This window comes from Marmota flaviventris, chromosome 2 (genome assembly GCF_047511675.1).
Source record: "Marmota flaviventris isolate mMarFla1 chromosome 2, mMarFla1.hap1, whole genome shotgun sequence".
NCBI lineage: Eukaryota > Metazoa > Chordata > Mammalia > Rodentia > Sciuridae > Marmota > Marmota flaviventris.
This window is the reverse complement of record NC_092499.1, coordinates 107045516-107058514: the sequence shown is the minus strand read 5'-3', so window position 1 is coordinate 107058514 and position 12999 is coordinate 107045516. Positions and strand designations below refer to the sequence as shown.

The 12999-nt window shown below is 31.8% G+C and overlaps 1 protein-coding gene across 3 annotated transcripts in view; it reads left to right on the top strand.

Annotated features, from left to right (window-relative positions):
• Ice2 (interactor of little elongation complex ELL subunit 2) overlaps positions 1 to 12999 on the top strand; it is a 48157-nt gene that overhangs the window by 8539 nt on the left and 26619 nt on the right. For 2 of the 3 annotated variants that reach the window (XM_071608335.1, XM_027926213.2), the window contains exons 4-11: positions 738 to 999; positions 2060 to 2179; positions 3136 to 3273; positions 3864 to 3980; positions 4142 to 4301; positions 5207 to 5388; positions 10383 to 11385; positions 12193 to 12368. In XM_071608335.1, the coding sequence (XP_071464436.1) occupies positions 738 to 999; positions 2060 to 2179; positions 3136 to 3273; positions 3864 to 3980; positions 4142 to 4301; positions 5207 to 5388; positions 10383 to 11385; positions 12193 to 12368 (2158 nt within the window). The remainder of the gene's footprint in view (positions 1 to 737; positions 1000 to 2059; positions 2180 to 3135; positions 3274 to 3863; positions 3981 to 4141; positions 4302 to 5206; positions 5389 to 10382; positions 11386 to 12192; positions 12369 to 12999) is intronic. The other variant, XM_071608336.1, reaches the window with a different exon arrangement.

The window sequence follows — 12999 nt, the reverse complement described above, 5'->3', positions numbered from 1 at the left end:
AGATATAACTTATAGTTGTTGGAATTTTCTTAATTAATTTATTGCTTGATACTGAACTAAGGGGTGCTTTACCACTGAGCTACATCCCCAACATTTTAACTTTTTTATTTTGAGACAGTCTTGCTAAATTGCTGAGGGTCTCCCTAAGTTGCTGAGGCTAACCTCAGACTTTCCATCCTCCTGCTTCAACCTCCCAAGTTGCTGGGATAACAGGTGTGTGCCACTGCACTTGGCTCTGTTTAAATTTTGAGATAAGCAAAGGAAACCAGAGAATTTAGAATTGCAGTAAATTTACTAACTTTAAGTTTGTAACCCTATTTTAAACTGGTCTTAGTAGCTTTTTTTCATTATATAACTAATATATGTTACTGGAGAATTTAAACATTAAAAAAGAACTAGCATTGTAATAAAATATAAATACAAATATAATGAGCAAGAATGATTTTCCCTCTTCAATAAAAGGGATAAAACTTCTAAATTGAATAGTGTAATAGTGTGTCTCTTCCTCTTCATCAGGTAGTTGAAGGTAAGTATGCAATGTGATTCATTCCTGCAAAATACTTAATCTGTACTAAATGACTAAACATCAAAATGCAGGTGTCAGAGTTAGATAATAATCCAGAATTTACTCTGTTAATCATGCTATATTCTCCCTTATGATTGAGAATCTTGAAATTCCATGATAGTAATCTTCATGTGAAAAGCACATATTTGTAAATTGTATTTTTTTTTTCCAGACGTATAGGGGAAAATTTGAATGCCTCAGCAAGTTCTGTAGAAAATGAGCCGGCAGTTAGTTCAGCAGCTCAAGCAGAGGAAAAAGTTAAAACCGCAGTTGGAATGGTTCTTCTTCCAAAACCAAGAGTTCCTTATCCTCGTTTCTCTCGTTTCTCACAGAGAGAGCAAAGAAGTTATGTGGACTTGTTGGTTAAATATGCAAAGATTTCTACAAATTCAAAGGCTATTGGAATAAATAAAAATGAATACTTGCAGTATTTGGTATGTATTTTATTCTTCAGCTTCACTAAAAGAAAAAAAATTACAAATCAGGAAAAATTTTTATTTTAAATTTTCTTTTATTATTTTAGGTACAGTCATATTTACAAAAATGAAAAAGTAAGACGTTTACTTGGCAGAGCATTGGTGCCTTTTTTGTTGGTCCTTTCATATAGATCAGGCATTCTGAGCATGTCTCTCTCAAATTATAGTGGAACTTTACACACCTTATTGTTTCAGTTTTAAATTATTGCTCAATTATTACTTTAAGTAGTTTCCACATTCTCAATTATATATGTGATGCTATGCTGAACATCTTTTTAGCAAACTCTTCGTTCTTATCTGTGATTGCTTCCTTAAGATGAAATTTTTAAAATAAAATTGTCAGATCAAAGATCATGCATGTTTTCAAAGTGATTTACACATGCACTTGGATAAATTTTTCTGCAACAAGTTTAAGCCACTTTGTACCACTATTGTATGAAAATCTTTTTAAAAACTGCCTTCATTAAGGTAGTACATTACCTGCTTTTGCCTCTAATTGGATATGGGTAAAATGGTGATTTCTTATTTTACCTTAATTTAATTTACATTGATTACTAATGAAAATAAGTATTTTCTATGTGTTTCTCAGCCATTTTTATTTCTTTTTTTTTTTTTTTGTATCTTGCCTGTTCATATTGTTTGCTCATTTTTCTATAGGGATGTTTGTCTTTTTTATTTTTAATATATAAAATAAATTAATTCCTAAGCATGTATTATAGTATCAGACATTGGCTTTTCTGTTTTTGTGGAGTTTAAGTTTTGGGGATTTCTTTTTTGTTTGTTTGTTTTTTAGTTTTTGCTGTGTTGAACCTAGAGCCTCACAGATGCTAAGCCCATGCTCTACCATTGAGCTACACCCCATTCCTAGAGTTTATATTAACTTTTATTTGTGGTTTCTGATTTGGATTTGATATGTTAATTGTTCATTAAATTCAAATTATTAGAGCAGTGATTGAGAAGAGATTGCTTTTTAATGAAACTTCTTATTCCAAGACTTATCTGCTTTTTAAAAATTCAGGATATGAAGAAACATGTGAATGAAGAAGTTGCTGAATTCCTAAAGTTTTTACAGAATTCTGCAAAGAAATGTGCACAGGATTATAATATGCTTTCTGATGATGCTCGTCTCTTCACAGAGGTAAAAACAAAATTACATTTATGTAAATTTCTAAGTGGATTACAGTAATAACATTCTAAAAATGTGTGATTATCTAGCAAAAAGCTTAGAGAACTGTCAGTATTTTCAGTTTAGAGAATCAAGTTATATAAAGTGGTATGTAGGTCTTTTATTCATGTGCTGAATAGTAGAAATATTAACATCTCAAAACTGTGTACTGTAGTATATTCATATGTTTGTGTCTTTTAATGATCTATCTAGATTATCCTTATCCATGGAGAATACATTCCAAGAACCCCAGTGGGTGCTTGAAGCTGAACATAATACCAAACTCTACATATACTACATTTTTTCTATACATACATACTTATGGTAAAGCTTAATTTTTGAATTAGGTACACTAAGAGATTAACAACAATAAACAATAATAGAACAGAATTATTATAATAATATACTACAATAAAAGTTATGTGAATATGGTCTATCTCAAACTCAAAATATCTGGAAATACTAAGTATTCCGTCATTTAAACTACTTATACAATTGTTCATTTTATTTTGTATATATAACTTCTCCATTAATTCATGTATTTGGGAATTTTTTTGGAGTATTAAACTTTATTTCTAATAATTCATGCATCTGCTTTTATTGAAATACATTGTTGAAATTTTCATGTGGCTATATTTGATGGTTTCTTAAGTAGCATAAAAAATGTGTCTTTAATTTTTAATTTTAATAAGATTGCTAATTTTAGTATTATTAAAATCAGTGTTTTAGGAAACTAGGTTAAAAATTTGTTTGAAAAATAAAATTAAATCAAGGAATATACAATGTGCAGATTGGTAAAAGTCTGATTAACAAAACAAATCTAACTTTTATGATTAAATAATTATATAATCACATGTAACTAAAACATTACTGTTGCAGTGTTAATGAAGTATGATACAAATGAATTTTTCTTGATTTTTATTTCCTAGCAAGTTTTAAGAGCTTGCATTGAACAAGTAAAAAAGTATCCAGAATTTTATACCCTCCATGAAGTTACCAGCTTACTGGGATTCTTCCCGTTCAGAATAGAGATGGGATTAAAGTTAGAAAAAACTCTTCTAGTATTGGTAAGGTTTATCATATGAAAGTATAAGCCTTTTTGGTCTGAAACATCATCTGTATTTCCTGTATTTATTGTATTATTTAAATTTGAATGATAAAGAGATAACTTTTTGAATATATAATACCAACCTGTGTCCCATTCTTTTTAGTTCATGGATACTAATTCTTGATGTTTTAAAAAATATCACTACTAACTTTCTTTCTTTCTTTTCTTACTTCCCGTCTTCCTTAATGTTCCTAAATACAAGGAGGAAGCCCTTATTCTTTAAAGGGAATTTACTCACAAACATACTAGAAATATATGTGAAGAAGATATTTGGGTTCCACTATTGCTTTTTATGATTTGTGCTTCATAAAAAGAGAAGATGGAATTTAAAGTGTCAGGGAAATTTCATGAAACCCTTCTTTTGAACCTTTAAAAAAAATTGGGGATGGTTTAGAGAAAACATTAGGGAATATCTTGGCTTAAAGAGTTTCCACATTTGCATTTAGTAGAATAATGAATTTTCAGTTAAGAGTTTTCATGATGAAAGATATTTAGGGGAAAAATACATCAGGATTTTTGCAATAATATTTTCATTTTGGGCTTCTTTAGGGCAATGTAAAATTTGTGAAAACAGTATTTCCCTCAATGCCTGCAAAGTTGCAGCTCTCAAAAGATAACATGTCTTCCATTGAAACACCAGAACAAAGAGCTGAAGCTATGCACTATGTAAGTAGCCAGGTGGCTTTGGATCTCAGTAATCTGTATCTCACAAAATACGTATAATTTGGTTGATCTGAAGTTCCCTTTATTGCTTCCTCCCTTCTTTTCATTGCTTTGTCAAATTGTCAATGAATATAACCAATTAACAAGTTATGTGTTTTTTTCAGGATATTAGTAAGGATCCAAATGCAGAGAAACTTGTTTCAAGATATCATCCTCAGATAGCTCTAACTAGTCAATCATTATTCACTTTGTTAAATAATCATGGACCAAGCTATAAGGAACAGTGGGAAATTCCAGTGTGTATTCAAGTTATACCTGTTGCAGGTTTGTGATTTGCTATGTCAGATAATGCTCTCAAAAGGATATTGGAACCATTCCATTTCAATTGTTCAAACATAGGTGGTCATTTGTCAAATACAAAAGACTTGGTTTAGGGAAAATGTCAGTTTGACACTTAAACTCTTTTTGTGTGTGGGTGTGGGTGTGGGTGGATGGTGCTGGGGATTGAACCCAGGGCCTTCTGTATGTGAGGCAGGCACTCTTCCAACTGAGCTGTATCCCCAGTCCTTAACACTTAAACTCAGTAGAACTTTTTTCAAATATGAAGCTACTAAAGAAGTGACTAGTATTAAGTCTACAGTACCTGTAGTCTTGTTAAGGGGTGAAAGATAGAAAAATAATCATAACTTAGGTTGCCAGAAATACATGAAATGGTGAAGTACTTCTGTCTTTTATTTAAATGAAGGAATGCTATACTTCTTTACACAACTTCAAATGGTTTAATTTCCAGGATTTATTTACTTATCTATTATTGAAAATCAGACTTAAAGTAGGTCTATACTAGTTTTTCTTTTAACAATAAAATTAAAATTTTATGTCTATAATATAAATAAATTAAAGACTTTAAATGAAACAAAAGTACAAATTAAAATCAAATGTAAGGTATTCTCTGTGGTAAAAATCTCATCACTTTTTGCAAGTTCCTTTAAGAACTGAGTAATAATAACAGAGTACAACATTAAAAACCAGAAAATTATTTTTAAACATGGCTAGAAAAGAGCATGTTTGTCTTGCCAGTTGGGTTTGTCTTTAGGGATTTGAAAAATATTTTCATTCAAGATTGGCAAATATATGAGTTGTGATTCCTCTCCCCTATGTCTCTTTGTTTATGTATTCTGTTTTGAATAAAGCTACCAGCTACTCTTCACTTCTTTTGTTTCTGGTTTAAGGTTCCAAACCAGTTAAAGTAATTTATATTAACTCACCACTTCCCCAGAAGAAAATGACAATGAGAGAAAGAAATCAAATTTTCCATGAAGTTCCATTAAAATTTATGATGTCCAAAACCACATCTGTTCCAGTCTCTGCAGTATTTATGGACAAACCTGAAGAGTGTATATCTGAAATGGAAGTATGTAATACTTTTTTGTTTCCTTAAGAGAATGTACGTTTATCCTTTTGAAGTATTACTTTTATTATGTGTCTCTAAACTTAGTAGCAAAATGGTCATATATATATACATTACATCATATACCATTAATGTGTATAATTCTTATGTTTTCATGTGTCACTTAAAAATAAATTTAAGAAGAGAAATGGTTGACAAGTATATGAAAAAATGCTCAATATTATTAATCATCGAGAAAATGTAAATTAAAACCCCAATGAGATATTATTATCTTCTTATAGAATGGATATAATAAAAAAGACTAAAAAATGACAAATAGTAGTCAGGATATAGAGAAAGAGGACCTTATATACTGTTTGTGGGAATGTAAATTAGTACAGCCACTACAGAAAAGAGTTTGGAGGTTCTTCAGAAATTTTAGAACTGCCATATGATCCAACAATCATAATTCTGGATATATATTTAAAAGAAACAGTGTATCAAAGAGATCCCTGCACTAACATGTTTCTTGCAGCATTATTCACAGTAGCCAAGATATGGAATCAACCTAAGGGTCCATTAATGGATTTATGATGGTAAAGAAAATATGATATGTAATCACATTAGAAAACTATTCAGCTCTTCAAAACAAAAAAAGGAAATCCTGTCATTTGTATCAGGATAGATACAAATGGTATCTATCTGGAGATCATAGTGTTAAGTTAAATGAGCCAGGTGCGCAGAAAAACAATGTACAGAAAGACAAAAATTTGATTAGTATTCAAAATAGCTAGAAGAGAATTTTAATGTTTATCACAAAGACATGGTAAATTTTTGAGATGATGGATAACATATATACTTAGTTGATCAGTACACAACATAAATGTACAAAAACATCACACCATACATATCTCATAATAAAAATGAAGTTACTAACTATCAAAAAAAAAAAAAGCTTCAAGGAGTTTACACATGTCATGTATCAATTATGTGTTGCAGAGCTATAAAACACTTTGTTGTATACCAAAGACTCAATCCAAATAGATTTCAAATTTCCTAGCTAGGTCCTTCATCTAAATAGTTTATTGACTTACAAAGGTGTCACAAATGAGACAAAATGTATTTTTTTTTTTTTTTACTATATATTTTTTAGTTGTAGCTGGACACAATACCTTTATTTTATTTATTTTTATGTGGTGCTGAGGATTGAACCCAGCACCTCGCACATGCTAGGTGAGCACTCTACTGCTGAGCCACAACCCCAGCCCCTAATTTTTTTTTTTTTTTTTTTTTAAGAGAAAGGGGGCTCTCATTATATTGTCCAGGCTGGTGTTCTCAAACTCTTGGGCTCAAGTGATCCTTCCACTTCAGTCTCCCAAATGTTGGGGACTGTAAGTGCATGCCATCAGATCTGGTTTTGATAAATTTTCTTAAAGCTTGTACGTGGAGTTTAATTTTCTTAGTGTAAAAACGTAGTAAATTTTTTATTCAAAATGTTATTGGTTATAAAAATCCCCATTGTTATTGTGTTAATACTAAATAAATATGTGCAGATTTATGTCTATAGATTACAGCCCTCAACCCTGAAGTCCAGGTGAACATGAATGTCTTTGATCTAAATTCCACAGATGTGGAGTAACCCACAAAATAAAGTGTGTGTGTGTGTGTAATGTGTATGTATATTTGTAAGTGTATAAAATAGTCTTTAAATTCAAACTTAGAGTTGAATTCTCAGTCTAGAAGACTTTAAGTGATTTAACCTCCCTAAACCTCCGTTTTTTTCTTCACATAAAACAAAAGTAGTAGGACCTACTTCACAAGGTTGTTGTGAGGGTTAAGTTTGGTATTTATTTAAGATGCTCAGTGTGCATATACTAAAAACTTAATGATGTTCTCGTCTTGGTAGTGGTTAATATGAGGTTTTAATTGGCCTCATTCCTATTCAAGAATTTTAAGTGTGAAAGGGAACAGATGAATTTAATTTGATTGGTACAGAAAGTATTTGGTTAGATTGTTAATCTTTTTCAGTATTCTTAGTAGCTATGTGGCCTTGAGCAAATTATATAATCTGTTTAGTTTGCTCATCTGTAAGACGAGTATGATATTACCTAGCTCTTTGGGTAGTTTGGGTTTAAAGCAGTTAATTCATATAAAGTATTAGATTGACAGTTGACACTGCGTATATTAGCTTTTATTCAGTGTGTTTTAAAGTATTTTATCTATGATTATTCTGTTTCTAGAAAACTTCATTAATTCAGTCTACAAGTAGTTATTGAATAAATGCTATTCTATGCACTGAGGATACAGCAGTAAATGAGAACAAAGTCTCTTCTCAGAGCTTACATTAGTAGCAGAGATTCTTAATAAGAAGCAACAAAGCAGATAGTGATTTGCTATAAAGAAAAATAGAATAGGTTAAAGGGAGATAGGTGGATAGGGGCAAGACTGTTTTACATTCATGACCAAGAAGGCCTGAGAACAAGCCATATGAATAGAAACTTGAATAAAGTGAAGAAGAAACAAAATTTTAAAGTCAAATATGAAAATGTCTTTCTTACATTTAAGAGATCACACGATTTTAAGTATATTGGCCTTTTGCTTTTTATATATTTAAAGTTTTTTTCTGTTTGTTTTTGGCCTAATACTTTTTATGATGTATAGTATCACAAAGCACAGCACTTCCAGTTTTCTTATGTTTTATTCTTTTACATTTACTTTTGAATATCTACCTAAAACTTATATTGGTATGAGGTGAATGTCAAGAGGTAGCAAGTGCTATAAAGAAATGTGAAGTAGGTTAAGAGGGATAAAAAGTAACAGTGTGACTTCTTTAAGTAATGATAGATCAGGTAATGTGGATCTTCCCATTACATAAGACAACTAACTATAAGAGCCAGACTAAATATAAAACTTCCTCTCTTAGAAGCATCAAAGAACTACTAATAAGATAGTGAGGAATTATAGCCAGGGCTGAAATAACAGAGAAGAAAGGAATATAGGAGGTGTAAGCCTGTCACTTAGGGTCATTTTTGCCCTGGATTGTATTTGCCAATTCCAAAGTGGCAACCAAGAAATGAGCTGTGCTGTTGGCAGCATCACAGAATTAGGGGATTACAAGTCAGAATTCACTTTTCCACCAAAGGCTTAGATACCACAGGAGAAAAGGTAAACCAGAAGTAAATGAGCTTTCTCAGAGATTTGTAGCCTAAGTTTTCAGGCCCCATATTTGGAGTAAGATGCTTCTGGATTGCTAATGTCTCCACTACACTTCTAGCAAAATGAAATCAAAATAATTGTTAGAAGAAGGTACTGTTATATGGATCCTCAAATTATGATACTTCTAATTTTTAACGTCTGCTCTTCTAATTTTTGTTGCTTTCTAAGTATTCTGTAATTATTTTTATTTCTCTTTTTATCCAATAGTTTGGAGTGTTTTTTAATTTGCAAGTGCTTGGGTTTATTGTTTAAAATTTTCTTAATGAATTTCTATTTTCACTTAAGAGACAGGGTATCATTGACCAAGTACACTTGTGTTTCTGTCGAAATTTTTTCTATTTTTATTTTTGACTATATATTTTAACCTCATATTTGGTATGTCACAAATTCATGACCATTATCTATTCTCACATGGATATCATCTTTTTTCAACACAGCATTCTTCCTTTTTCTAATGCTTTTTTCATTGAATTCTGCTATGTCTAACAGTAACATTGTTATTCCTCCTGTTTTTATTTCTTAATGTCATGTCCATTTGTTTTGTTTCAAACTTTTTGTGGTGGAATGTCTAATGTAAACAGCATATAGTTTAATTTTACTAAATTTGGAACTTTTTTGTTTTACTAAGAGCTACCATTTATTTGAAGGCTACCTACTCTGTGTCAGGCACTATGCAAGGAAACTTTTTATATATAGTTTCTCATTTAATCTTTGGAATAAATCTGAGAAGTAACCCTCTTATTCCTATTTTAGAAATGAGGAATTTGAGGTTAGAGAGGTTAGTTAACTTCCCTTACTATTTGATTTTCCTTACTATTTGATTGTTGTTAGAATCTTTCTCTCAAATCTTAAACTGAAAGGTTAGTAGTATTCATATCTTATAACCAAGTTTCCATAGTATTTATCTAATGTTTTCTGCCACATCGAAGAGAGCTATTCTGATGCTTTCTGTCTACTTTGGAAGGAGACATTTTATTCCTGAATAAACTAAAGCTGTGTGTGGTTCTTTTTATTTTTAAGAGCGAGAGAGGAGAGAATTTTTTAATATTTTATTTTTTATTTTCGGTGGACACAACATCTTTATTTTTATGTGGTGCTGAGGATCAAACCCAGTGCCCCGCGCATGCCAGGCGAGCACTTTACTGTTTGAGCCACATCCCCAACCCTGCGTGTGGTTCTTAAGTGACTAGAATAGTACATAAAGAACCATGAACTCAGTGACTTCATGTCCCAGATACAGTACCACCCTGTCCATTTTTGCCCCATCTTACATTACTCAAAAATTGTTTTCACTGAGTAGGTGTGGAAAGAAAGCTACTGGGTGATGTTAGGAATGCACTAGAGGTAGCAACATTTCTCTGGTTATGTTAGAAAATAGCTTCCTCACAGCAGCAAATAGGCTTTCCTACAGTTCAGCTAAGTCCAGGTGTCTGCAAGAGTGAACAAGTGGGCATAAATGAAAACCTGTCTTCCTGTTTGATCCTGCATTTCTTCTTGGTGATCATCTTTTTTTTCTTTTTGATTAGTGTAAAATCCTCTTGAGATGCAGTACTTCACAATTCACTGTTTTCTGTGCTGTTAAAATTTAGCAAATTGTTTTCCTGAACATTTCAATGGGAAAGTCAGGCTAAATAGTGATTGTAGTTTGTTGTCATCTTAAGCAAGAATCATTTAGAAACATTAGACTTTTCTTTCTACTTTTAAAAATACAACTATATATCTGAGGGATAGGGACATTAAGAAATAGGTGAAGCATGCTCTAAAATTTTTACTAATAAGTTACCAATATATTTTCTTCTAAGACATCCAGTGAAGTTAATGAGTGCCGAAAAGTTGAGACTCTTGAAAATTTGGATCTGGATTTTGATGATGATGTCACAGAACTTGAAACTTTTGGAGTAACTACTACCAAACCATCAAAGTCACCAAGTCCAGCAAGTACTTCCACGGTACCCATCCTGACTGATTCCACAGCCCCCAAAGCAGCAGCTATACCTGTAGCACCATCTGCACCAGACATTTCTGCTAATTCTAGAAGTTTAACTCAGATTCTAATGGAACAATTGCAGAAGGAGAAACAACTGGTCACTGGTGTGGAAAGTGGCCCTGAAGAATGCAAAAATAAAGATGATCAGGGATGTGTACCATGTGGTGAAACGGTAACCAGTTCTGACAAGTCTTTGATGCAAGATAATGACTTGAAAACATCTAATGCCTTACAGTTTGAAAATTCCAAGGAAATTGAAAACTCTAATGAAAATGATAAGACTACTACAGATACAGTATATACCAAAGATGAAAGACTGAATGTTCTAGATAACATAGACAATTCAAAGGAAAAGTCTTCTACATCAGAAACAACTAAAACTGAAAAAGTAATTCCTTGCAGTAGTGATACAGATGAGGACTGTTTAATCATTGATACACAGTGTGAAAATAATAGTGATGAAAAAATAGCTGTTGTGGGTTCTAGTTTAGGTTCTAGACCAGCGAGTCCAAATTCTTCTTCAGAACAAGTTTCTGTAGGAAACCAGACTACTACTACTACCACTTGTAATTCTGAAGAGTCATGTGTTTTAAAAAAACCTATCAAACGGGTATATAAAAAATTTGATCCAGTTGGAGAAATTTTAAAAATGCAGGATGAGCTCTTAAAGCCCATTTCCAGAAAAGTACCTGAATTGCCCTTAATGAATTTAGAAAATTCTAAACAACCACCTATTTCTGAGCAACCCTGTGCTCCTTCAGATGCCTCCAGTTGGCCAAAATCTGGATGGTCTTCTGCATTTCAGAAGCCAAAAGGACGTAAGTAAATATTTACAAAGAACTTATACTATTTTATCTCTTCCTTTTTTAACTTTTTCTCCTTCATTCTTTCAGAGTCTCTATTATGGCCTGTGCTGTAATCTTTACCTAGTCATTGATACTGAATCTTATAGTTTCCTGATCAGTATTTCAGTTTCCTGAATATCCTCTCTAGATATGTACCAGAGGTTTATGGATTTTATAACTTAATGTTTATCCACTGTGTAAAGTGGCTGCTAAGCTATAGGTAATGTGGTTTAGCAAACTGAAGAAGAGGAAATGCACCAATTATAAACATTGATCAGACCAATATTTGTATTTGTGTTAGACTATAGTTTGTTACTTTTGAATTTTGTGAAATAAAAGTAAATCTCTTCCCCAGCTCTGCCTAGAATAGGCGTAACGTTACTTTTTAAAAGTTTTTTTCTTTTAATCTGATGTACTGTCTCACTAATTTATACTTTGCCTAAAGTTAATGAAGGTAATACTAGAAGGAAGAGAACTGGACTAGAGTTGTAACTCAGTGGTAGGGCATTTATCTAACATGTATGAGGCCCTAGGGTTTATTCCCAGCACTGGGGGAAAAAAAAAAAGAGAGAGAACTTTAAAGCTTTAATTTCAGCTAGATTTGTAACAGTTCCAGTAAATAGAAATGGTAATAGTGTGAGCATCAATTAGGTGGAGGAAGTAGAAAGTAAAGTTGGTAAAAGCTTAAAAAATAGTTAACTGAATTGTTGTGTACTGAATTATGATGAATAAAGGGCTAATGTATTTTAAAATAAAAAATGAGAAATATTATTTTTAAAGGATTGCCATATGAACTTCAGGACTATGTTGAAGATACATCGGAATATCTTGCTCCTCAAGAAGGAAATTTTGTTTATAAGTTGTTTAGCCTGCAAGACCTGTTATTACTTGTGCGTTGCAGTGTCCAGAGAATAGAGACAAGACCACGTTCTAAAAAACGGAAGAAAATCAGAAGAGTAAGTTGTTATTGGGGGATAAAAATGGGATAGCAAAGGTATATCAACAGCAAATATTTAAAATACCATTAATATGAAGTTTAATTTTAAATTGTTTATCATTCTTATAGTGTTTTTTAGTAAAATATTGAGATCAATTTTAATAAGGAAAAGTGTTCAATTATACATAATAGTCATTAATACCAGTAACATCCTTACATAGACCATACCAACTTATGAAAAGCTTCACCATCATAGATTTGACCTAGTTTGGCACATTTATTCCTGTTTTCTATGTGAATTTGGATTTCTGTGATGACATACAAGCCCCCCCCCTTTTTTTATTGCGCATGACAATACAATGATCTTGACATATCATACATTTGAATCAAATGGGGTATTGGAACTTTTCTTGATTTATTAGAAAGTACAAGTTTTGATAGATAGGCTTTCACACACATTTGAAGCGTTTCCAGGATTGTTAGAAGACCAAATCTCTTTTCGCTGTTTGGGGATTTGGTATTAATATTTTCTTCAGTTTAAGAAATTTTTGATAATTGCTTCTTTTAATCAAAAGGCTTCTCTATTTGATATTTGAAGTTCTGTTTCAGACTAGATAGCATATTTTTGTGTGATTATTGAATGAATTCTG